The sequence below is a fragment of the Diceros bicornis genome, chromosome 6 (genome assembly GCF_020826845.1).
Source record: "Diceros bicornis minor isolate mBicDic1 chromosome 6, mDicBic1.mat.cur, whole genome shotgun sequence".
Classification (NCBI taxonomy): domain Eukaryota; kingdom Metazoa; phylum Chordata; class Mammalia; order Perissodactyla; family Rhinocerotidae; genus Diceros; species Diceros bicornis.
Genome location: NC_080745.1, coordinates 77,025,960 through 77,052,482, shown reverse-complemented (window position 1 = coordinate 77,052,482; position 26,523 = coordinate 77,025,960). Strand labels below are relative to the sequence as shown.

The 26,523-nt window shown below is 47.8% G+C and overlaps 1 protein-coding gene across 3 annotated transcripts in view; it reads right to left on the bottom strand.

The window, feature by feature from the left end:
* The window catches only part of HABP2 (hyaluronan binding protein 2), a 32,664-nt gene extending 6,689 nt beyond the window's left edge, over positions 1 to 25,975 (bottom strand). Inside the window, exons 1-9 of one of the 3 annotated variants that reach the window (XM_058544034.1) lie at positions 25,827 to 25,975; positions 14,937 to 14,973; positions 7,933 to 8,043; positions 6,371 to 6,478; positions 5,041 to 5,157; positions 3,950 to 4,069; positions 3,274 to 3,445; positions 1,976 to 2,073; positions 605 to 860 (exon numbers count right to left, since the gene is read on the bottom strand). In XM_058544034.1, the coding sequence (XP_058400017.1) occupies positions 605 to 860; positions 1,976 to 2,073; positions 3,274 to 3,445; positions 3,950 to 4,069; positions 5,041 to 5,157; positions 6,371 to 6,478; positions 7,933 to 8,043; positions 14,937 to 14,973; positions 25,827 to 25,895 (1,088 nt within the window). In that variant the 5' untranslated portion in view covers positions 25,896 to 25,975. The remainder of the gene's footprint in view (positions 1 to 604; positions 861 to 1,975; positions 2,074 to 3,273; positions 3,446 to 3,949; positions 4,070 to 5,040; positions 5,158 to 6,370; positions 6,479 to 7,932; positions 8,044 to 14,936; positions 14,974 to 25,826) is intronic. The other 2 variants (XM_058544036.1, XM_058544035.1) reach the window with 2 other exon arrangements.
* Positions 25,976 to 26,523: the final 548 nt, after the last annotated feature.

Sequence of the window (26,523 nt, the reverse complement as noted above, 5' to 3'; positions counted from 1 at the left end):
ATTCTCCAGGCTCCCCAGGGGTGCCAGCTTCTCTAAGGCACACAGGAGTCGTGACTTAAGATACCTGACTCGGGAGGCTTGTTGATGATGGCATCAGATGGGAGCATGTTATTTTTCTGTGTTCAGGGCAGGACTGGAGAGGTTAAGGAAGCAGGTTGATCTAGGTTCGCATCGCACTTACTCACTTACTTCCCACGTGACATTAGGCAAAGCGCTACACCTTCCAAGACTCAGGGTCCTCATTTATGAAATGAGAATAACAATCAAGTTGTTCACTGAACCAGTATTTACTGAGCATTTGCTCCACACCTCGGCTAAGCATTAGGCATACTACAATTAATAAAAGGGAAAAATCCCTGTCTTCCCTTGGCTTGTCTTCCAGTAGATAGTATTGAGGATTAAATGTCATAATAATTGTAATGCACGTGTAAGAGTTCTAGACATGGAGCTCTTTTCCATCCAGTTTTAAGGAGCCACTCTTTTGCCTTTGGAGCTAGATCAGCCCCCCAGATCCTGCCAGAGTCACCAAGATGCTGCTCAGATGAGGAGAGAACACCCCCATAAACTCTAGTGACCCGGGCCTCTGTTTCCAGCAGGCACCTACTCGGTGCAGTGGGCGGCAGTGAGAACCCAACAGGGGTGGATCAGCGCCCCGCCACAGAAGTGGCCATGGGGCATGGAGACAGTCAGTGGCAACGAGGTCTGCAGGGATGCCTGCCATGGGTGCTTGCCCGCCGTGCTCTTAAAGCCTCCGTAGATCCTCTTGACATTCCTCTTTGCTGTCTCGGTCCTCCCACACATGCCAAGCTTTGGGAAGTTGGTCAGGGGCTCTGTGGGGCTTTCCTCTGGGCCAGCAATGTCTGCGAGACACAATAAAGACAGATTACGCTTCTCACTCTCGCTCCAGGTCCTCAGAAGGACCTTGTCAGAGAAATGACTCTGAGCTCAGCAACTTAGCTAGTGTCCATAGCTAAAAGATTGCACCAGTGCATACGTGGTGGGCATGGAGTAGGTGCACAATCAGTATTTGTTGAATACATTAATTAATACAAGACCAGTCTATAGAATTAACAATGGAGATGTTGCTTTTCCTTCTTATTTTGAACTGTATCACTCACACACACAAAATGTGTGTGTAAATATATAAATCCATCACTGAGTATGTCCTTAGCTATTCATTAATGCACAGATATATTTTGGAGGCTTTTTTGGCGTATAGGGGAAGATATCCAGATGAAGTAGAGTGGGGGAGATAGGACATTTGCACAGATAACTATCATACAAAGGAGAGATAAGTGTTGCATGAGTGGTGCCCCTTCCATTCCATGGGGTTTTCAAGGAGGGAGAGATTATACTTCACTTTGTAGATCGTGGAGGACTTCCCGAGGGGTTACTTGAGATGGTTCTCAAAGAACAGATGGATATGGACAAGAGCAGATATGGGATGGATTATTATAGACAGAGATGACCATAAGAGGAAAGGCACAGAGGTGAAACCGTCCAGGGAGGTAATCCCATTGATCAGGGTGGGAGGGTACGTCATTCTAGACGTGGGTAGAGAGGTGGGCCGGGGCCGCCTGGCAGGAAGACTATGAGTCTGGAATTCAGTCCATGTTGTATCCTGAGAGGCTGTGGAGGCCCAGCCAATGTTTGATCACCATTGTACACTGAAAGCCTGGCACGGTGCTTGGCACACAGCAAGCAATCGATAAACGTTTGCTGAGTGCACTAACTGGGAGTCAGAACACATGAGTTTACAGTGGGACCACTGGCCTGAGTTTACAAATGTATCCAAGCCTGCTCAGCATCCCAAGAGGGGAGCAGAAGATCAGGCAGTTGGGTGGCCACTGGGACGGCAATTGGTAAAGCAATAGTGGTGGGAGGACAGGGGTGGGCAAGATGGGATGCAGGGAACATCTGTTTATGGATCTGCAACCTCCCCACCACCGGGGCCTCCAGGCAGCCGTGGTCTTACCTAGGGCAGAGCAGGCTGTGACATCACAGTACTCCCATTTCACCTTTGCATGGTTTACTTTAACGAAACACCAGGGCTTTTTGTCTCCATCTGGGTTTCTAAAATAAAAAGCAAAATAACCCAGGCTCAAGGCTTGGTGAACCTACTGGACCTCATTAAAGGACATTTGGGTAAAAGAGTAACAAGTTCTTGCACTTTCCCTGGGACTACATTCCATTCCATTCCTCCAACAGGTCAGCAAACTCTGGCATATAAGAAAGGCCATAGTTTTTTGGTAAGGACTTAACTTCCAGAAGAGAATACCAACGACCAGGAAGTAGTTCACAAGCCTTATGCCAGACCCATGGGACATATCAAATTGTTTGTAGGAAAAGAAATGAGATTCCTATTGAAGATCCTTATTTGTCAAGAAAGTGAAATAGCCACAGAAACATGGTGAAAGTAGGGCTCCTCTGCCCAAATCTCCAAATTCTAAGCACGGGAATTCTCTGAGACAGGCTGCCATGGGATCACCCCGAAGACAGCTCCATGAAAGGAACAGCTCAAGGTGGGTGAAAGTGGAAGGTAACTTGTGTTTTGTGCAAGGGAAATCCTCTTGCTTAGTGGAACCAGTTTAAATCCTTACAAAACATCCCTGCCCCTTATATGCAGATCATGTATGTCCTTGCCTTGGTTAGACAATGTGCAGTGGGAGAAGCCAACAGAATGGTCTGGAGGCAGCAGAAGGGGAAGAAGGTAACTAGTCATCACCAGGAATAGAAATGGCATTATCCTTACTTGGGAAAACCTGAACATTCTTGTGGCAGAGACTGTAATGTTCACCAGACATTCCATTTTCTCCCCTATATTTCTCCCTTGAAGTTATGTGGGACTATGTGACAATTTTTGGCTGATGAAATATATATGCAGAGATGATGTGTCACTTCTGGGTTGAGTGGTAAAAAATTCATTCTTCATTTTCCAGTTTCTCCTTTCCCTTCCTGGGTATACGAGTAACTTCATGGAGCTAAGAATCTCCCCCACTCCCCACACCCCAACCTACGTGACACATGTACCATTAGTGAGAAACAAACTTTGATGTATTCAAGCCACTGGGATTTGTGGGTAGTTTATTACAGCAGCATAACCTAGCCTATCCTGGGTAGGAAAATCTTCCTAGAAAGAAAGCTGATGAGTTCAGTGTTCCATTCCAAAATTTCTAAGCTGGCCCAGGAAAACTAGGAGCAGGGGAAAGGACAAATAAACCCTGACACTGACAAGCAGCCATGACTGAGCACAGGGGAGAAGGTAAGTCTTACCTGCAGAAGTTGTGCTCCGCAATTCCATGGACCTCAGCATTCTCCATAAACGTGTTGTAATTCTCCTGCAAGAGCAGGTGGGAGTTCCAGTAAAGGCATGAGTGCTGGTTGACTGTCCTACTCACTTTCCCTCGGTAAGAGTAGCCATCACCAACATAGCAGTCATCAGAACCTCGGAGAGAGCAGGCAGGGACGTGAGAACTGAGAGCCACTGGCAGGCTGCTCCCTAAAAGGACTTGGCAGGTGTATGAAGTGGTGAGAGGATTGGGTCTGAATATTGATCACCCTGAGATTTCACCACAAAGTCCCAGAGAGAAGTGGGCTTGAATGTTTCAAATTCAACCCAGCTTAAAAACATGAACTATAGTGGTTGTAGGGGGTGGGAGCTTAGTTCTTTAATTGCGGCTCACACAAGAACTGGTGGCAAATGGGTTGAGGCCCAGGGATGCCCAGGTGTGTTTGATTTGCCCTCACTACATCCCAATGTGTTCCTTTCTTTACATGGATCCAGACCCACCCTACGCCCTGAGGTTGGAAGGCTGAGGCAATAGTAGAGCAAAAGTAGTTCAAGCTTGACTTGAACCTCATTCTGGCAACAAAACGCAAGGAGTAAAGGATTCCAGAGGCCTCACTTGTGGCCGTGAGTTTCTGATGGAGTAGTGATTGAGACCCATACCTATTTCACAGAGTCTCCCCTTGAACTGATGGGGACAAGTACAGATAAACTTGGATCTCCGCCTATGCCGGGAGCAGGTGCCGCCATTTTGGCAGGGATTTGGCTTGCACACAGGAACCACTGTGAACACAGGAAGTGAGGCCAGGAAGACTCTTCAGAAAGAGTTGCAGCTACCTCTGAGATGACGAGGAGATATTGGTGACACTCTTCCGGTGTCGATCCTTTCACAAAAGATGGGTCACCAAAGCGGAAAGACAGACCCACTGACACTCTAGTAAAGGTACACACAAACCTTAAGAACATAAGCAAACATGAATGAAGCCATATGATGGAGGCCATGCAAAGAAGAGTATATAGTCATGCGTCACTTAACAATAGGGATACATTGTGAGAAATGCATCATTAGGCCATTTTGTCAATGTGTTAACACCGTAGAGTGTATTTACACAAATCTAGCCTACTACACACCTAGGATCTATGGTACTAAGTTTATGGGACCACCAACATATATGCAGTCCATTGTTGACTGAAACATCATTATGTGGTGCGTGACTGTATAAGTAGATGAGTCACTCAGTAAGGAATAACAAGGGGCATAGCCTGACCAGGAATTTGGCGGCCATTCTAAGCTAGGCTGAAGCTTGGTTCTGTCCCTTGATAGCTGTGTGACCATAGGCAAGTTAGTTAACCTCTCCGAACTCTGGTTTCTTCATCTGTAAAACTCTTCTTTGTGGTATTTTTGGGAGAATGTGAGAGAGAAAGCAAATTTCCTGGGACAATGCCTGACTCACTTAGTGACTTAGTATAGGTTTATTCCCTTACATGGCCCATTCCAGGAATAGACCAGGGCTTACTTCCTGGAGGAAGTAAGTTTCAAGATGATTCTTTCTGGGTGGGAAGGGACACAGATCAGTCAATTTCCACTGGACTCTCTAGGGATGATGAATCTTAAAAAGTCCTAATTAAAAGGGACATCTTGGATGCCACTAAAACATAGGATGTATCTGGACTTCCACACAGTAGGATGTAGAAATCCCAGGCACAAGCCAGGATAGAGATAGCCTAGCATAGGAGGGGCCTCCAGTACTTACCTGTGGAGCAGTCTGGACCCGTGTAAGGGTGTCTACAGGCACAGCGGTAGTAGGGAGGTCTCTGAGTAATGAGACATTCACCCCGGCCACAGGAGTTGTTCTTGCACCTGTTTTGCACTGTAGGAGATCATAGAGAAGTAGGGCCAAAGTACAGAACGTTATTTGAGGAATATTATTTGGGGATACCTGTATAGTACAATGTTTGGGGGTGGGGGTGGCTGATAGTGTGTGTGTGTCCTTGTCCATGGTCCTGAAACACCACGCTACCCACTAAGCAAGGCTTTTCTCTTATCCTTGGGTCATGGATGATTGCTTCCCCGTTCCTTTCAGTGCTCACAGTCTTTATTATTCTATCTTTATAAAAACCCTAATAATTTTTACACCTTCAACAAATAAATAGGGCCACAATTTGAGTTTCTTCATTTTACAGCTGATTTTATATTCCGCTTGCAGTTTTGTCATTCTTCCGAGAAGGTGAGGGACGAACCCGGATACTATGCTTATGCCTGATATCCCAAACCATCTTGAAATATTTATTGAAGGACTTGCCGCATTGAAAATGGAAGGAATAAATGAAGAAGGCACAGAGGAAAGATGTCAACCATAAAACCCTATATAAAGACCCTCACTGCCTCCCCCACTCCAGTTAGATAGTTGCTAGATGGAACAGAATTCAGGTTCTCTCTAGGGTTGCAATTAGCCCATACAATTCTATTCCCAATACCTTATCACATAGCCTCATATTATGCCCACAAGAGGTCACTAAAGGCAGACACAGATTTATCAGAGTCTCCATGAGTAAAGATGACAGGAAGAAAGAACATGGAGCCGGGAGTGAGTGAGGCACCAAGGCTCTAATTTCTGCTTTTCTCCTAACTAGCTGGGTGACCACGAGCAAATCCCCTGCACTCTCTGGGCTCCTTTTCTTTAACAGGGTTGGGCTTTATGTGCCCTGTGATCCTTCCTGCTCTCCCATTTGAGAACAGTATTTCTCTGTTGTAGTTAGTCTAAACACTCTAAACAACAACAACAACAAAAAAGCCCTGAGTTTGGAACACATCTTGGTCAGAGTCCAGGTCTTTTCTCCTCTTAGCCTCAATGTTCTCATCTGCAGAATGGACATACTAGTCCTACCTATCATGTTGGGGTGAGGATTCAGTGAGATGTTGCCTGTGACCACGTTGAGCAATCCATTATGCATGATACAACATGTGTGGTTACAATCCTTTCCATGGGATCACTTAGCCGTCTTTTACTCCCTAGAGTTGGAGGAAGAACTTCCTCTTGTTCAGCTCGGAGGGAAGAGTGAATCCAGTGAAGGTGCACTCACCGTTCCGACATCGGTTTCCAGAGAAAGGGGCCGGGCAGCGGCATGTGAAAGTGTCCCCGCTGACGAGGCAGTCCCCCCCATGGTCACAAGGGTTGGACAGGCATGGATCTAAGACATTTGGGAAGAGGTCAATGTTTGCAATGAACAGCAGGCGAGAAGCCCCCACTTGCTCATTGAATTTCAATGTCCTTCCCAAATGAGAGAGTAACTGCATAGCCAGTGATTGGAGAAAGGGGGAAACATGCGTTCCCCTTAAAGAGCAAGGAAAACTGCAGTCACACGACCAGACAGAGGGATTCAGGTTAGTAAGAGGACAGGAGGGAAAGAATCACAACTGTCTCTCCTCAGCCTGGCTTTGGATGGGGCCTTTCTCATTGAGAAACTCCTCTTTTCCATCATCAGTGTTTTTCTCCTCCCAGTCTCACTGGGAGTGCCATAGGGTCTGTCTCTGATGCTGAAGACATTTCACAAGCCTGAAGACCTCCCTTACTCCCAGGGCCCGGGGGTGGAGGTCAGGAGTGGGGAAAGAAAACCCACCCCTAATGAAACACAAGCTTTCTGAACATCAGGAAAGAAGACCAAAGGCAAGAGGGTGACAGAAGAATTGACGGCGAGGAGGAAATGACCCAGTGGCCTTCATCTTTCTTCAACTACTTGTTCAGTTAGATTTTGTCATATTTCATCTGTGCCTCTGGCTTTTCATGGTTGTCTGAATGGATCTTCCCTTGGGGAATTCTTTATCCTTCTGTTCACACACATTGTTCTTTGGTTCAGGAACTAGGATCCCTGGGCCCGGCTCTTGTTTTGATGGTCCCTTCTGATGTTCGCCTGATGCCCTGTATCTTAGCCTTGCCTTCCAGGCCACTTTGCACAGTTACACAGCTTTTATTCCAGCTGCTAAGTGCTTTCCATTCCTTCTCCTAGTTTAGTCACATGGCTGTGCTTGGGCCCAGCTTCTCGTTTTCCTTTCTGTCCCATTGCTTGGGTTAAGAAGCCATAAAAACAAAAACAAATGTGGTAGAGGCACATATATGTGAGTAAATACACGCACACATGCCCCCATCCTAACAACTGTGCAAAGCTTCTGAAGAGTGAAAAGAGAAAGAAAAACACAGCACAGATGGAAGGGAAGGAAAGTCCCAATGCCAAATTTGTGAATGCTACAATCTGATGCCTAATGCTAACTCAGACTCTTCTTCATAATTAGGACTTAACCTGTAATCAAAGCTATGGGAATGACTTTGAACATGACTTCCATTCACAGTGTCAGGAGACCTTAATGATGAGGCACTAACTTGCTGTATTAATTTGGCTAAGTCAACTCCTCTCTTGGCCTCATTTGCTTCCTCTGTCATTTGGGGGTGGGAGACATGGTCTCTAAGAACTACCCCGGTGCTCATAGTATATGATTCTAACTGAAAAAAAGCCAGTCTAACTCATTTCTTTGATACTTATTTTACAATGCTGGTCAGAGAGGAGGAGGGGAGAGGGGCCCTTGCATGTGGTTACATATAAACTCCTCTCCTCCCAGGAGGGTCCCCCAGAGCCGCTTTGGTACCTACCATCCTCTGTGTAGTACCACTCAGGATTCTCAGGCTGGGCAAGAGCGCCACTGGTGGCCTCTTCCTGGTCATAACTCTCATAGCTTTCTTCATAGAGGTCGGGAGTCCAATCTGGACAAGTGGGGACAGGACAGAAGAAACCCTCATCATTAGACCCAAATAAATCAGCATTTTACTTCACTGAACACCTTTTTTCCTGAAGACTTAAAAGTCCTGAAGGAGGCATCATATGTCTGTCCAGCTCCTCACACTGTTGGAGTGGACAGAGGGGTCAGGGATCATGAGTTCTCACTAGGGGGTGGTATGGCCCAGCTGGGTAGTGTGGGCATTTGCAGGGTCAAGAGCACCTGATTGGAAATGGGGAGAGGAAGTAATTGTGACCCTGGACAAGCCAACTGTATTCTCGCTGCCTCGGTTCTCTCATCTCAGTAGGAAGATGATGGGGGCCCAGAAGGTCTCCAAGGACCTATACGAGAGTTGCCCAGGGTCAGATCCAGGGGCACTTGAGTGCCTCGTTGGGTGGTTCTGTGAGTGAAATTTCTTGATGGGACTTTATTTAGTCACTTTAGCTTAACGAAGTCAGAGAAACTTGTCGCTGTCCTCTTGGTCACGGCATCAAATTCCTCCCAAGTTATGTCTATAGAGTCATCATAACAGCGAATATTTATCGAGCCTTTCCTATGTACAAGCCCTATGCTAAGCACTTTATAGGAACCATCTCATTTCATCCTCATAAAATTCTAGGAGGTATATTGTTATCTCTACTTTCAGTCGAGAAACCTGAGGCTGTAGAGATTAAAGAGGTTTGCCCAAGCTCACACAGCTAACAGACGGCAGGATGTGAAGTAAGGAAGTTTGTCTCCATATAACCCCTAAATTGCAGCCGCTCAATGGCAATGCTCTACTGCTTCGGCTGGCCTCTTACACTGCCGCAGATACAGCCACACTTACCCTTGGGAAAGGGCTCCAACCAGCCCCATCGCATATCCAGCCTGCTAATTAGGAATCACCCAAGGACAACCTTGAGAAGGTTCATGCAATCCTGCCCACTGAAAGAGAAGGCAGTGATGGACTTGGCCATGGTTGTAAACCTTGCACTGGGCCAGTCCATTGGGAAGAGCAGATGTGTGTAAGGCTGGATTCAAGCCCTTTATTGTCTGGGGCCTTGGAAGATACTGGTGGCTCTGTGGCTCATGGAGAGAAGTTTTGAGATTTGAAGAAAGTTGGGTTGACTTTGCTCCCTCCAGCTGGCAGGAGTATGGCAAGTCGGCAAGTTGAAGCTGTAACGACGCTGTCCAGAGATGCATATGATAATGAGACAGGAGCAAACGCAGACAGCCGACTTGAAAAGGCGCTCCCACAGAGCCAGCTGATGGCTCAGAGGATGGCACTTTACCTAAGCCTGATTATCAACCACATTATCTTACTCGTCTCTCAGTCATTCCCTTATAGTCTTTATCTCTCTGGCTTTTGAAAAATTGACTTTTGCACAATGGCTGTTTTATATTTCCCATTAAAATGGAACTATCTTTTTATTTCTTTCTTGAATACACCAACTCTGGTTCCTTGCCAAAGTTTCACCTCATTTATCACAGTGTCAAGTCAAGACTCCCTCTGCTTGCTCATTATTTCTCCTGAGCTGCTTTTCCCCACTACGAAAATGCTCCCGGAGGAAGCCACCTTTCCAGGGATGAGGATCTAGGTTGAAGATAAGGCCATTGTCTTCCCAGAGCAAATAAAGTTTCTTTCCATCTAGCATGATAAAACAGAAAGGGAGCGAGAAAGTGAGAAAAAAAAATGTTTTTCTGAGTTTGACATGAAAGGTTTGAAACTGACATTTGGGAGAGACAATGGGGTTTGGTAATGAGATGATTGCATCATTTATTTATTTCTTTTTTCTTTGGAGAATTTAGTTTTGTTTTTCTAACAGGTGTTTATAGATAAGTGCCTTTAGATTGCTCCCATCATTTCCCCTATCACTCCCACAGGTTGAGGTTCAGCCTGGCTAATCTTAGCTAGGCCATTAAGAATTATCCCCTTCCCCCATATTTGGAGATGGGGAAAGATTTTACATAGGTGGAATGGTATGACTTTTCCAGCTGATGGGGCATGGATGAAATGTCTGTTGGAGGATTTTGACTTGAATCCAGCCCTATTACCAAGGCGATAACTCCCTGCTATTCTCCAGGGCCCAGAGCCCTTGCTGGAGGTGGCTAGAAGCAGCAGAGGCTTGGCAGCCCCAGATCACCAGAAACCATCCAGCTGGAGGGCTGTGCCAGGGAAGGCACCCAAACTCTTTACATTTGGGGTGGGCTGCAACATGTTTTGAAAGCACTTTATAGGAACATCACCTGGGAGGGTTTCTCTGCCTCCAAACTTAAAGCGTATTTTGTCTTTTCCATTCTGTTGGCACTTAAGCCCATTGTCTATGTAGGAAACATATGTATTGTACACCTACAATGGGACAAGTATTATGCCAGCTGCAGGAAGGCATTGGGAACAGTGGAGAGTTACACACATAAGAGTGGGATGTGGCCTCCAGTCAAAGAAGCCTCTAGGCTGGGTTGGGTGGGGGAAGAAAGCCGGCCAAGGAAAGAGATGGAACGGTAGTGAAGAGGTGGAGGCCTAGACGTGGCCAAGTCTAGGCCTGGTAGCCTGAAGCTCCACCTTGGCCCTTGGGGGTAGTAGGAGCCAATCTGGGGAAAAAATGGCCCCGATTCTCCACCACCGCTATACCCACATCTTTCGCGATGTGACTTTGCAGCCCCTCCCCACAAAAGATAGAGTCAATTTTCCTACCCCTTGGGTCTGGGCTGGCCTTGGGACTTGCTTGGGACAACAGCATGTGGTGGAAGGACAGTGTGCCAGCTGACAGTGTGCCTGGGCCTCAAGAAGTCTCGTGTGTTTCCTCTCCCTCTTTCTGGCTCTCCTGGACCCCGTGACTGCCTTGTGAACAAGTGTGGCCTATTCTACAGGAGGATAAGAGGACATCTGGGGCAGCAGCAGGGCAGCGCTCCCAGCCAAGGCCTCAGTCATATGAGAAAACCCCGCCAATCCACAGGCTGACGGTCGACACATGAGGAGGCCCAGCCAAGACCAGCTGAGCCTGGTCCAGGCCAGAAGCACCCAGTCTAAATTGCCAACCCAAAGAATTAAGATCTAACTTTGTGCTTAAGGGTTTAAGCTACAAAGTTTGGGGTAATGGATTATGCAGTAATAATAAACGGACACACAGGCTTGATTGATGTTGGGTTGCTAGTGGGATAAGAATGTTAGATACTAGAGCATTCCTCAGTGGCCGGGGTGGCTGCAGAGTTTTAGGTTTCATGGCTGGATCTCAGATGGCATCTCTCTTGTGCGGTCAGCATTTAACTTGGCTTACTGATTGGTTTCCTCCAACTAGATAGTTGGTTTCTTAAGTACAAGGGCCATGTCTATTCCTCTTTCTACCCCACAGCGCCCAGCACAGAGCCCTCCAGGCAGTTAATGTTGTGTTCGACAGATCAATTTTTCCCTCTGTGCCCTGCCTCCCTTCCTTCTGATTGGCCAGCACACAGCGGGCACACAGCTCTGCCAGCAAAGACCGCGTCTGTTTGGAGCAGGGTAAAACGGGAATTTAGGAGAGAAACTATGTGAGATTTGGGTCATGGGTATTTGGTGAAGAAAATGCCTGATGCGCTCTATAGGAGTCTAGAAACTTGTCCAAGTACGTTCCTGGGTAGAGAGGGATTGCAGCCAACCACGAAATTTGGTTCCATTGGTAGATGTAGAAAAAAACTCCAGCCTCAAATACAGATTATCTGAGACTTTCTCTAGGCTATAGAAAAAGGGAGAGCTTTGGGGGAAGAATGAGGCAGCTGTCAGAAGCATTGTATATTCAGTATAAAAAGAAATCCTTGTGGATTTGTCTATTTATCAGAGTCTGTTTCTAGAATTTATCAGGAAGAATAGTGACAGCGTCCTGAGTTAACCCAAATAATCTTAATAACAGGTTAGTATGTCTTGAGTATTTTCTATGTATCAGACACTATACTAAGTAAATGAGGTTGCAAGCAATCTTATTTAACCTTAAAACAACCCTATGGCATAGATATTATTATTCCTGTTCTACAGAAAAGGAAAACTAAGGCAGAAGGAGAGGGCATCGAACCCAGGTCTACCTCACTCCAAATCTGCTATTTTATGAACCCAGGAGCCCAGGGTTTGTGTTTCATGAAACTGCGTGTGTTTTATCTCCAGGAAGTAACGTGCACTGGGAAATCTTTTTCAGCCGTGCTCCAGGTCCCTCACCCAGATTACTGTGGTCCATACCCAGGGTCTCTCGCAAGAACTCAGCCTTCCTGTGATGGAGGCTTTCCAGCTGCTCTCGTTAAAGAGCTTGCCAGATGCGTGGAACAGAATAAAAATCCCTGGAATGCCGTCCCTGTTGGCGTCATCCATCACCATGGCATAGACGGGTCCTCCAAGGGCCTCCCCCAAACCCCAGCCCTGTCGGTCTGCATTTGACGCTTCCAATCCTGCTGACAGGGCAGGCCCAGTGGAGAGACCCTCACTGGCAGGCGGCAGCACGGCTGATGGATGGGCTCAGCCTGTGTTGCTGGGCAGAGCCAAGCCAGCTTTGAAGAGGCATTTCCGCAGGCCTATTGGCTGTCACGTCACCTGTTTTGGGGAGACGGGCAGAACCTGTGCTGTTTGATGGCCACCTCCTCTGCCGCCCACTGGGGACTGTGGCTTGGGCGCCTTCTGCTCCAGCAAGTCCCTCACCATTCACTGTCTCCGGCAAGACCAACTAAAGCAGCAGCTTGCCTGTGGACGTGAGCACAGCGTTTCCTTGGCCACACTACTGTCTAAAGCTGCTGGGATCCAACAAAATCCATCAAAGCACAACCCCACATGAAATTAAATCAGACACTAACAGAGGTGTTTTTAAAACCTAAACTGCTCTCTGCAGAAAGGCCCAGCCACTACATCTCACCCCCCTCCACAGCGAGAGGCCAACAGGACACCTTGAGACGGACTCAGAAGGGCAGGGCTGGCATGCTCCAGGGTCCCCTCCTCTACTCACCAAACTCTCAGAAGCTATTGGCAGAGTTCTCACAGAGCCCAGACTCTCAGGATGTTAACTCCAATACTGTCTACTCCCTACTAAGTGTTTTTTAAGCCTGTGTTTAAATACTGCTGGTGATGGGGAACTCACTATCCCCCAAGAGCCCAACAGCTCATTCAGATTTTTGGACAGCTGATCATTAGCAAGTGCTTCCTGTTTGCAAATCAAATCTGACCCTATAGTTTCCAATCTGTTTAATCAAAACTAAAAGCCTTATGGACACAGAGAATGAACCCACTCCCCTTTCTGCGATCTTTGCTCAGTAGGGCCACTGCTTACAGTTGTTCATGTTGCTCACTGCACAATTCCAGGGTATCATAAACGCATAGGCATTGTAGGCATCTTTTACAACTTTCTGGCAGATGGCAGTAAAGTGTCATGAGGTAAAGACACATCTTAATTCCCACAAAGTCCACCTCATGGACTAGAAGTGGGGCTGCTTTTCGAATACTTGAAGAGAGTGAGATCCCTTGAGCAGTCCACGCTCGTGTTCTTCCACTGCGTGACCGCACGGTTCTGCAGCTCCATCTCTCTGACACCAGACCAAAGCAGCCCCTTCCATGTGCCGGAGCAGTTTGTGCTGAAGGCTGGGGAGAGGGCGGCTCTACCAGCCTCTTGGCTCTGGACCCTCCCTGGACTCCAGGGGCAGACGCTGGTGTGGCCAGACAGGGATCCCTCTGAAACATGATTCTGCCAAGGAACTGAATTATACGTTGTTGAATTGAACAGTCTCCTTTGCTTTGGGGAAAGAAACAGATCCTCTCAAAAACCCACACGCCACGCTCATGTATATTTCTGTCCGGTTCCACAGACACTCCCAGAGTGCACGGGTGGGACATAGGCCAGGAACCACTTGCACAAGTCTGTGTGCCCACCCAGGGCTTTGCTGGGGGAGGATATTGACTGGTGAGCTGAATTTGCCCCAGGTATGGCCATCTTTGCTCCAAATAAACCCTTGATCCAAAGTTTAGACGTGACTGCCGTCTCCTGTGCTGTCTGCCTGGCTCTCATCCTCTGGGGGGGCCAGCCCGGGTCGCTGCCAGGGAGGGATGCCGGCCTCTGCCCCCATCGAGTAGAGAGTGGAGTTTTCTCCCTTGGGTCCCAGAGCAGCAAAGGACATCCAGACCAGAGTCAGAGGCCAAGAGTGGATGGTGCTGCAGGAAGGAGCCACCCTGCACCTCCTCCTCCTCCTCCCTCCTGGGGAGGGCTGAGGGCACCAGGCAGAGGAAACAGGAAAGGGGGAAGGGGCGGGGGACAGTCTGAGAGAGACAAAGCCCCTGTGAAAGAGCAGGGCTCGCTGGGTAGTGGAGGCATTGAGTCTTGAGGAAATAAATGAGGCGGGGGTCCTGCCGGGAGGCCATCATCAGGGGTGGGTCAGCCTGGGGCTCCCTGCATGGCACCGACCCCATCCTCTCAGCATAGAGGTACTGGCTCCCCCTCAAAGGAGGTGGGGTGAGTGGGGGTGGCACAGGGCTGACCTGCTTGCAGCCAGTCATTGCTTAATGACACTTGCACTTGCCTTGGCCTTGTCATCTCATCTCAGCCACTAATGGGCTGTGTGAGCTGGGGCAAGTTGCTTCCCCTCTCTGGGCTCAGTTCCCTCCTCTGTAAAATGAAGGGGTTTAACTAGATCAGCAATTTTTCGCTTGGAGTCCTGAGACTGGGCACCAGGGGGGTCCGTGGGCAACTCGAAATTGTGTAAAGCAATGTGTGTGTGCATGGACATACAAACACCCAGGAGTGCATTTTTCTGGGAAAATTCGCGAAGGAGTCCATGACACTTCTGAACCATTTGCACCCTGAGGTTGTTCCAACACTTATGTGCATGGGCCCCCTTTCCTCCACCCCAGAGCCAGCCTGTGGTTGGTGGGGAGCCCCAGGCGATCCACACACTCACCTGGGTCCAGGTCTGTGAGTAAGGACATCAGGGAGAACTGAAAAACAAAAGGACACAGAGCAGAGCGAGGGTGAGTCAGCTGAGCCGGCCGGGCGCCTTCCTGAGCTCCTGCAGACCGAGAGGAGCCATTCCCAGGGTCATATCTAGACCTCAGTAGCACTGGGCACTTCTGATGGCTGCAGCTGGGACCAGGTTGGAGGGAGGGGTGGGGCCTATTTGAAGATGTCCCTCCCCGCTTCCAGTGCTGAGCATCCAAAGTGTCACCCTTTCTCCTCCGTCTGGCCGTGTGGCACTGCACTTATCTTATCCTGAATCTGCTTTGAGGAACACAACAGATCCAACGTGTGGGCATTCTACAACCAACTAGCCTAGACCCTGCAAAATGTCAGCATCATAGAAGACAAAAAAGATGGGAAGGCTGTTTTTTATTTAATGAGACTAACGAGACATGACGACTAAATGCAGTGTGTTACTAAACACTTGATTTTTTTAAAAATAGCTATTGGGGGGCTGGCCTGGTGGCATAATGGTTAAGTTCGTGCACCCTGCTTTGGCGGCCCAAGGTTTGCAGGTTCGGATCCCAGGCACGGACCTATGCAATACTCATCAAGCCATGCTGTGGCAGCGTCCCATATACAATAGAGGAGGATGGGCACGGATGTTAGCTCAGGGCCAATCTTCCTCAGCAAAAAGAGGAAGATTGGCAACAGATGTTAGCTCAGGGCCAATCTCCCTCACCAAAAAAAATCTATTGGGATAATTGGGAAATTTAAATATAGACTTATATTAGAGAGTATTACTATATCAATGTTGAATTTCTTGAGTGTGATAGTGGTGTCGTGGTTCTGTACGAAAATGTCCTTCTTAGGAGGGGCATGCTGAAGCAGTGAGGGTGAGGTCTGCAGTTTAGTTGCAAATGATTCAGCAAACCAACCAACCAACACAACAAATATAAATATGCATGAGAGAGCCAGAGGGAAAGCAAATGTGGCAAAATACTGGTTGTGACCTCTAGCTGGGTGAAGGCTATTCCGTGCCTCATTCCACTCTTCTGTAGGTTTGACAAATTACAAAATATAAAGTTGGGGAGGGGAAAGGAATGCAAAAAAGTAAGAGAGGCCATTTGTTGTCTGAACTGTGCCTCTGTTTAATTACCTCACAGTTCCCCAGTCCTGTTTCTGCAGGAAATGAGACAAGGGTGGGTGTCTCATTTGGGGGGTTGACAGTGGGAAGCCTGGCAGAGGAAGGGCAGGTTCAGGTCTCAAGGGTGTTCCGGGTCCTGGGGTGCTCCAATGGGGAGCATCTGAAGCTGACCCCTCAGGGCTTGAGTGCCCGATGGTCCCAAAGAAGGGACGTGAGAGGGCCCTGAGCACAAATGTTACCCCTCCTTCGATCTCACCCTCATCGCAGCCAGTCCACTCTGCCTTGGTCCTGGCCCTTTGCCCGGCCTCATCTTCCCTCCATCAAGCTTGTCGAGAGGGCAGGGCCTGTCCCTCTCTACCTTTTCTTCGCCCAGCCCTGAGGAGATACCCGGGGAATTTCCCTATTTGAGCTGAATAATGTGCGCCATGCCGGCCACCCTCAGCCCTGAGAAGTGGGCAGGACGGGAGGGACGACTTCAGGGAACATCTTTCCTCAGGGCCCAGTGCAGAAAAGGCTCTCGAGCACCTATGCCTGGGCTAGAGCCCCAAATCTGAGCTAGAGACTGGGGCCTGAGGGACGGCCAGGTGCGGTGCTGCCCACAGCCAGCAGGTGGCAGACGTGCCCTGCCCAGGAGCCAGAGCTCAGCGGGAAACCAAACAGAAAGCTGGACCTTCCCGGCTGGGGGCCCTTCGGATCCCACCGTCTCTCGGGGAGTCTGAAGCAACTGTGCAGCCTGGGCTGCGTGTCAGGGGGTCCCAGGGATCTGAAGCTGGCCCCCTCATTTTGTGAATCACTGGGTCCCCGTGCAGAGAGAGGCTGGGGTGAAATGTGGAAACTGGCAGCCTAAACACCAGGCTGGATATCTGGGGGACCACGTGGGAAAGGCCAGGCCACTAGCCGGTGATTTATGCCACACATCTGGATCCTGAAACTAACCTGGGTAATGGCAGGGGGCGGGGCGCCATAGTCACCTCCTTTCATCCTGTTATTCCATTCAGTTTTTCCACAGAGACAGGAAAATGATAGAACTCCTACTCCTGGGACTTGCAAATCCAAACAGGAAAATGATTGATGCAAAAGAAGGAGGAGACAACCATGACCTCAGCTGACATTTATTAAGAGCTGACATTGTGCCAAGGACTGTGCTAAATGTTTCACATGCTTTTGTCTCAATTATTGCACACAATACTTGATAACTGAGGTACTGTAATTACATCCATTTTAGAGGTGAGAAAACAGGTTTGCAGAGACTAAGTTGCCCGAAGTAACTCAGCAAGTAAATGCTGGAGCCAGGATAGAGTGGAGCCAGGCTGACACCACAGCCCCTGCTCCTAGTCTCCATTGCTCTCAGGATGAGGGATGAGCATGGCATGCATACACTGTCATGAAAGGATGGGGGAGAAGGAAACAGCAGAGCTACCTAATCCTAAGAGAGGCAGGGCACTTGAGCTAGGCTAAGAGATAGGGCCTTTGTTCTTGGAAAGCTTTATGAAAGCCCTGTCCAGATGTCCAGACTAGCTCAGGCCTGGCAGGATACAGAGAGGACCCTTAGGCCCCAGTGACAGCTGGGGAAGGTACAAGAGTCAGCTGGGGCCTCGGCCAGGCCACTGTGGTAAACACATCTCAACAAACATCTCCTCCCAGATCAAAAGGCATACAAGCCATTGCATGCTGCTTCTACCACATTCGTTCCTACAGGGCTAATAGTATGTGGTCACAACTGCCCCAGCTCCTCCTAGAGGGCTGGAAACTGCTGCTTCTCATACATGGAATGCAGATACTGTGCAATAGGTTCAGAGAGACCCCTCTAGAGCCAACTGCTGGTCCATCTACTCCACACTCGGGCTGTCTCCATGCATCCCTGGCTCAGGACTGGCCTCGCCCAGCTAGGAGCTGGCTTTGGGCAATGTTAAACTCCCCCCAGTCACCAGGGAGTATGTCTCAAGGTCTGGTGTCTTCTAGGCTAAGGTTGGTGAGTGTACAAGGCAGGAAGGAGCAGAGAAGGATCCTTCGTCTCTGAGTCTTACTGATTTACAGGGCAACCTCCTTGGGGGTGGAGGGCATTGAGGTCTAATCTGTTTTGGCCTATCTTTAATCTAGTGACTATTTCAACTCAGGTTCTTCCTCTACCTTTCAGGATTCTAAACCTTCTGGAAAACAAAACAAGGCAGGGGCTAAAAGTGTGGGCTGATGAGTTCCAGGAATTAGCTGATGGAAAATGTGCTCAGAGCACTGGGAAGCAGTGGAGGGAGAGGTGGGGCTGGTCCTGTCTTGTGGGGCCAGAAGCTTGTCTTAGAATGAACCAAGAGCAGAAATAACTTTCACCTGGTAAGTAGAAGATTGGGACTCCAATCCCAGCCATCCTTCTCCTTGGATGTTCTACCATGACCCGGGGGTAGACCAGATGTCACTGACCACCAGGGAAGGATTGCATTGCTCCTAAAGGCACCTGGGTAGGAGAGAACTCTGCACCACGGCCAAGTGAGGCTGCAGCTGCTGGGCTCGAAGGCAAGGCAGGGACAAGAGCCAGTCCCCACTGCTGGACAAAGGGTTCAAGGTTAGGGTGAGGAGTGGAGGTGACAGAGGACAGGGGTTGCCATTGTCCTAGTCACCATCACCATCCTGACTGCTGCCTCACACCATCCCACTGCTCTGGGTCCTGCTGCAAACATAAGCTATGCCATGAGAGGAACAGTTGTGCAAAGCCACCTAGTTCTTTTAAGAAAATTGTGATGAGATATATATAACATGACATTTTTCATTTTAACCATTTATAAGTGTACCATTCAGTGGTATTAATTACATCCACAAGGTTGTGTAACCATCACCACAATCTATACCCAAAACTTTTTCTTTATCTCCAACATAAACTCTGTACTCATTAAACAAGAACTCCCCCTTCCTCCCTCCCCCTCGCCCCTAGTAACCTCTCTTCTCCTTTCTGTCTCTATGAATTTGCCTATTCTAGGTACGTCATATAGTGGAATACACAATCTGTGTCCTTCTGTGACGATTTATTTCACCATGCATAATGTTTTCAAGGTTCATTCATATTGTAGCATACATCAAAATTTCATTCCTTTTTATGGCTAAATAGTATTCCATTGTATATTGCATTTTGTTTACCCTTTCATCTGATAATGGACTCTTGGGTTGTTTACATATTTTGGTTACTGTGAATAATGCTACTATGAACATTGGTGTACAAATATCTGTTTGAGTCCCTGATTTCCATTCTCTGGGGCATATACATAGGAGTGGAATTCCTGGGTCGCATATGTCTAACTTTTTAAGGAACTACCATACTCTTTTCCACGGTGGCTGCACCATTCTACATTCCTATCAGAAATGCATGAGGGTTCCAATTTTTCCATATCCTCACCAACACTTGTTGGTTCTCAAAAATTCTAGCCATCCTAACAGATGTGAAGTGGTGCCCCTCAGTCTTTTTTAGTCACAAGGATCTCATCCTTCTTGCTTTAGCATACAAGCTGTGCAACGCTGTCCCAGGATTGGCAGGGTCACTGTCTGAAGCTCAGGGCAAGGACAGAAGGCTCTAAGGGGGAAATCTGGAGGCCAAGGGAGAAGACACCAGGCAGCAGTCCCTGTGGGTGGTTTCCTTTTGGGGGCCTGGGGGAAGCTGTCCACAGGACCTCAGTGACGAGCCAGGAGGCATTGCGGAGAGGAGCTGGCCTCAACCCTTCATGTACAGAGGAGGAAGCTAAGGCCCAGCAGGGTGAAGTGGCTCCTGTAAGGATGCGAGCAGATTGGGGGGGGGGAGGGACTCAAGGCCAGGTCTCCTTGCTCTGCGGCCAATCACCTGTGTCTGGCTCAGAGAGACCCTGGGCAGCTTCCCTGCTCTAACACTCAGAGCTTTAGAGCCCACCCAGTCCCCTGCCCAGTTCACTGAGGGCTAGATGCCAGCTTCGTGTGGCAAGCAGACATGGGGCAGGGCAGAGACAAGAGTCTATGTGTAGACCCTGGGAATTTCCATTTTTATCTGGAGAGCTTAATAAAAATTCAGATCCCTGGGCACCACCTGCAAAGTCTATGCTTTCGTGGGCCTGTAGTGGGCCCAGAATGTACATTTTCAACCAGCATCCAGGTGACTCTGCCCTTGGCCACACTTTGATTATACCTCTCTCAGGCATGAAGCTCCTGGCTAAGGAGACTCACGGGCGTATCCCTGCTCCTGTGCAAGTTGTCGAATCCTTCTGTGGCTCAGTTTCCTTAACTGTAAAAGTAAGCATTCCCTTACCCAACCCACTGTTTTATTCAAGGGGATTTGGCTGCTCAGGATTTGCAATGGAGTACTCTTCAGGAAAGCACTTGGTGAGAAATATCAGTTCAAATGGGTCATCCTAGGGACTTGTGTCAAACAGACTTGGTGGGGGGTTAAAGGTCAGGAAGCAAACCATCCAGGATAAAGAGGTTGGATGAAAACAGACACTCGTTTCTGGATGCAACAATGCACTTGCAAGCCCTTTGAAAGGCAAATGAGCAAACAAAAGAGCAGGATGGGTCTGAGGGCCACCATGTGGGCACAAGCCCCCATGTTAACCTTCTTGACCAATTGGCCTCAGCAAACAGCCCAGGGGTTCAGAAAAGGAACTCCCCACCCATGGGAACCAACTCCACCCCTGAAGCTGTCTTCACTTCTGTGCTTCCCACAGTGTGGGATGTGAACCACTGGTGGCACCCAAGCTGATCTGAGTGGTGCCTGGCCAGGGTGTGACATAACATCAAAACACAGCATGAGAATGTCATTCCCTTCTCAATTTTACTGTCAACTTTTCCAATCCCATCACAAAGAAAGACTTGGGTGGTGCTGGTAAGTCTCTACCCTCCGCCTCTTGTCAATCTCCCCCGTAACAAGGAGAAAGCAGGCTTAAGGCTCTGAGCTTTAGTGCAACGACAGTACCCTGTTAGAATTCAACGGCATCGTTCTGTTTTCTTCGATTTTTTCATTTATAACAGTGACAATTTCCTTTAAAAATAAATCTATGTAGGTAGAGAAAAGGTGAGTCTGTTTAACAAAAGTATTAAGAAACTGGTTTGGGTTTTGGCAAAATTTCTGAAGATGGATTCATTCATGGCTAAGGTTTTGAAAACACTGAACTAATCGGTTAGCTATCTGGCAAGACTTGATCCTTCTGGTGTTGAAAAGAAAAGCTTCAGAGACTGTTGAAGGAGCCTCCAGGTAGGAGAAACTTTATCTCCTGCCTGGAGCTGGAGTCTGAGGCCACTGCCCCTTCTGACACCTTCGATACCACATTGAATGGTCTCATTTGTTTTGGGGTAGCGCCTGGTACGGTGGTTATGAGCATGGAACTCAGCGTCCGCCAGACCTGCGTTTGCATCCCAGCTCTGTAACCTCCCGGGCCTGCCATTTGGGCAGGTTACTGAACTTCCCTATAGCTTAGTGTCTTATCTTTAAAATGCGGATGACAGTGGTCCCTAACCCAGGGGGCTGTTGGGAAGCTTTAAATGAGATAATACACAAAACACACAATAGCTTATGTATGGTAAAGACTTAATAAACTTAATAAATGGTTGCTCTTATGATTATGATTATTAGCCACTGTTGTCAGTGAATTTGAATTTTCTATTTTTTTTTTTTTTTTGCAGATCGTGGACGGATCAAGGAAAGCTTGCTCAGCACAAACTCTTCCTGGAACTTGCTTGTCGGGTCACAGGCGCGTCACACCAACCGCCCCCCAACCCTCATTTTTTCCTGGGAGTTTTGCCAAGTCCTAAGCCAGGAAACCTTGTTATATTAATTATAAAGAAAAAGCATGTTTTATTTAAAATCCCGGCTGCCGAATATTCTGCCATGCTGTTTCTCTGTGACAGCAGAATTGCTTTTGCATTTAGGGAACCCTAATGAATTTAAAATATAAATATATCTGTGCCTATATACACAGGCAATTTCCTGCGACCTGATTTCCCTAAATACCAGCACACCCTGCCAAAGCTAATGAGTTGGACTCGTGCTTAGGATCAGTTTTTAAAAAAAAAATCTATAAGAAGGTGCAGTGAAATTCACTCCCTCTCTTTCCCGTAAGACTCCATGTGAGTTACAGCAAGAGGGAGGGATGTTTCCCAGGCCTGAAAGAGACTCCGACATTCTGGAGCATCTAGGCTTTGGAAAGGATGGCTGGTATCTTCCCGTCAAAGGCCTTTTTGGTCCCGAGGGCTGTGCAGATTTTGATGCTTGAATTAACCAGACACTGAGCCCAGTTACTTGACCATCCAAAACTGGCTCCAACACTTCAGTACCCACAGTGTTTCTGAAGAATAACCAGACAAGGTCGCACTCTCTCTCTGTCTGTCTCTGTCTCCCTATCTGTCTCTCTCTCTGTTTCTTTCTGTCTCCAAGGTAGAACCAGGCAGATAATGTACATCCATCAAGCAGAAAGGGTGTCAGCAGTGGAGAATGGCGGGGCCTGTGTGATGGGAGAGGCTTAAGCTTCTTCTAATATGGGGAGCAGTAACTCCTCTCTCCTCGGTGCCAGGCAGGAATGTGAGCCCTGTGTTACTTTGAATGTCTGATTTTCAAAGAAAGGATTTTTTCTGTCAAAAACTCAGAACATTTTTATGTGAAATGTTCTGATTCTCAAACGTCGCAGAGCAAGTAAAAGGAAATTATAATACTCTTAAGGCTGGGCTTCTACCCGCCAAATAACACTCGGGTTGTGAGTAGAATGTACCTCAAACTGCCAATTTGTAACCTCTGGTCTATGCAAACAATTTTGAGGCTCTCTACTTGGGAGGATGCTAGAGTTCTAGAGTTCTTGGGTTTAAACTCTAGGGTTTAAAAAGCCCAGAAATGGGAGCAACAGCAATTTAATTGTAAGGCCCCTTGTTGGGGAGAGGAGAAGCTATTGTCTTCCCTCCTCTCTGGGGATGGGCCGAGATAAGCAAGGCAGGCCTGACAAGCCTTGTCCTCTGGCTTCTGACTCTGGAAGAGGTCAAATTCCATTACGGCCAAGCCCAGAGTCATCCCAAATCACCCTAAGAACCACAGCAAGAGGAGACTTCTAAGCCCTGGGGACAGCGCACATCCCTCACACAGTTGAGTGGGCCTCCTGTAACAGGCAAGGAGTCAGAGGGACCTGGGTCTCAATCCTGGCTGGGAAGTTAGTTTAACATCTCTGGGCTTATTTCTCATTCATGAAACAGGGTTAACAATACAAGGCTGTGCTGGGGACAGGTGTTCCAAACCAACAGGTGAGGAAAACAAATCTAGACCAGACAAGGAAGGCCCTGTGAATGAGTCCCTGAAGTTCATGGCAATAATATATGACCCATACTGCTTTGGATCGTGAATATCTGAATAAAAATCTAAGTTACAGAGGAGCCACACAGAGGTGTCATCATAGGTTTGCCGCGTGATCTAAATTCATTAGAGAGTATCCAGGCATCTTTCTAATGGGTTGTGATCACAGATCCTGTGACCGCTTTTCTTTAAAGTTTCAGAGGCACATGGAGTCCACTACCCTCCACCCAGCAAACAGGCCCCTGGTCTAAGAGCCTCCTTTTCTGACAGGAAAGACCATGCCCCTGAAGCTCTATGGATAGAAGAAATCTCATCCTTAGCTGGGGTCCAGGCAGGAGACCTTGTCTAGACACCAGTGCATAGTCTAGAACTCAGCTCTGCCACTTCACAGCTGTATAACTTGAAGCCGAGTTACCCAGCTCCTTGTCTATAAAGTGGGAGCAATAATAGTACCTACTTCTCAGGGTCCTTCCAGAGATGAACCGATTCATGGAAAGCATGGAGCCTGGCACACAGGATTTCTCATTAAATGGTAGCAGGTGGTTATTATCTTTAGCTACATGGGGTGGGAGAGGCTGCCCAGCCCATCTGGCTATGTGGCTCCTTCCCCGCCCCGATGATGCCCTGAACTCTCCAAAGCATCTGAGCGAGTTGGCCACTTTCCCCAGGATCTCTGTGTACTGGCCTGTGGAACACAAGCCGCCTTCCCGACCACCTGTCTGGCACACATCTGGGGTAAGAAAACATTCCAAAGCCCTGAATCCTCTCTTTGGAATTGACTAAGCTCATTGCCTGAAGGCTCTCTCTCATATTTTCTCTTTTATCCACTGTTCACTTATTATTTCATCGCTAACCCTGAAAATTCACTGGGGCTTGCAAAAAAGGGGTTTTTTGGGGACCATTATCTTTTTGTGAACTTCAAACAGACTGCGTCAACTCTTCTCCTTGGCCGCAAACTTTAGAATCTAATTCTTTCTGACTGGCACTTTCTCTGGGCCCCTTGTGGGCCTCTGATAATTTCCACTGCTTTTCTCTAGACCTGTGGTATCTCTGCTAGGTCTTGGCCCCAGACATCCAACGAGCAATCAAATGATGTAGGAGGCTTGATAATGATTTGTAACTGCAGCCGCACCACACGTACGCAAGTCCTTGTTGGAAAAGAAAACTTTCGGAGATGAGTCACTTGGCAGCTTAATATGGGGCTAAGGTAAGTGTCTGAGTCCAGTTTATTGGAAGGGGAGGAGAAGCTGTTGTTTTTAAAGCATGCTAATCACAAAACCTGGAATTTAATCTGCTTCCTGCAGGAAAAGCTCTATGGACTAAAATGGGAAATAAAATGCAAAGGTATTTAATAAGATAAAGAAGTTCTGACTGCTATTGCACTTCTCATACCCTGATTGTTCTCCAAACCCCCACAACAAAGGGGTGTAGTCTCTGATTTTTATAGAGAACACGTGTTCATTCTGGAAATTTTAAGGGAAAAGAGCTGACATTTATTGAAAGCCATGTGCATTGCCTCTTTTAATAACTGGTGACTGTCCTCAAATCTGAGAGAGATTTTCACTTGGTTTGCAGTTGAGGAAACTGAGGCTCAGAGAGGTTATTTTACGTGCCCAATTCTGCAGCTAGCATGCGGCAAAGCTGGGATTCAAACCCTGGCTCCAGATCCCACACTCATACCTCTGACCACATCCGGTGTAGACTCCAGGAGGCTCTATTTCTGTTGAGGGCCCCCCTCATGTGCCCACAGAGAGCCAGCTAATATTCTTGGGCCACAACAGCACACAGCAGGAGCCGACATGTCCACAATCCATCTATTCCCAAATGCCTCACATCCCCCATGCCAGACCCTCTGATGGCGCTTGCCTCCCCTGCCCGCCACGACCTCCCTCGGGCCCTGCTCACGTCTCTTCCCCAACTGCAGTCATAGTCCTGGGGCAAAGGGAGACAAAGTACTGCCCACAAAGCTTCTGTCAAATCTAATCCATCTAAGTAAACCTGTAGCCAAGTAAACCTGCTGGCATCCAGCAGGATTCTCCCTTGAGGCCAAAGCACAGAGATTCTTACCCTAGTGTTGCCCAAAATGGCTAGAAAACTAGGTATGTGTGTCAGCCTGTGCAGAGAGAGAGTTTGTAGCTTTCAACAGCTTCTCAAAGGAGTCTCTGAGACCCGTGCCAGATCACAACCCACTGCCTTAGCAGATTTCCTCAGCCCAGTTCCCTTTGTTGGAAGGCATTCATGGTGACTCTGCTCCAAGAGGGCTCAAATCACTTGCAAGGCTTCATGGAATTGGCTGCTCAACAGCAGCAATGTTACAGGCCTGCATTAGCTCTTGTAGTCAAGACATATTCAACTTGGCAACACCAGCCTTTCACAACTCAAGTTTCTCCTCCCTCCTGGCCCAGCTGGTCTGGTCCTCCACATAACCTCATGTCTCTCAACTAAAGATATTTGAAAAGAACACTTACCGCAAAGGCTGTCTTTCCCGCCAGAACCATTAACAGCAGAACATGGAGATCAGACATTCTAGCAAACATCTTTGCAGTTTGAGGACTCTTGTTTTGCTCTAAATACAATTTCTTTTGTTGTCTATGCCTTTAGGGGGGAAAAATGTCAGTCTCCGAGGATTCAGGAACAAATGAAGAGGATGCAAATTATTAACTAGGCATCAAATACTGTTTAATGTTTAATGTTTTGCAAACCAACTATCTTGATTAAACAAATGGTAACTTTGGGGCTGGGCTGAGTCATGGAGTGGTTTCTTTTCTGGGAAGAAAGTGTCCAAAGAAAGTGGTAGAGATAAAGAGCCCCTGGTCCTGGGTGCACCCGGAGGGCTGCCGAGTGTTCAGTGCAGAAGGCCCGATGGTTAACTAGCATCCCAGACACTGGTCTTTGCCATTAGACAAAGATTAGGACAGAATGTTAATAGAGTTCTGATTCATCAAATCACAAACAGAATTAAGGCATGGATGGGCTTCTACTAACATCACACTTTATATTCATGAAAGATAAATTAAAAGATGTAAAACTGCTATTGACGAACATTGATTCTGGGCCCTTTGAAGCATTGCCCGTGGTCGCTTGTTGGCTTCAAGAGTTTTCTTTTAAATTTCATTACATAAGGTTTTTACTTTTTAATTACTTTTTTTCCTTTTCAATGGAGTG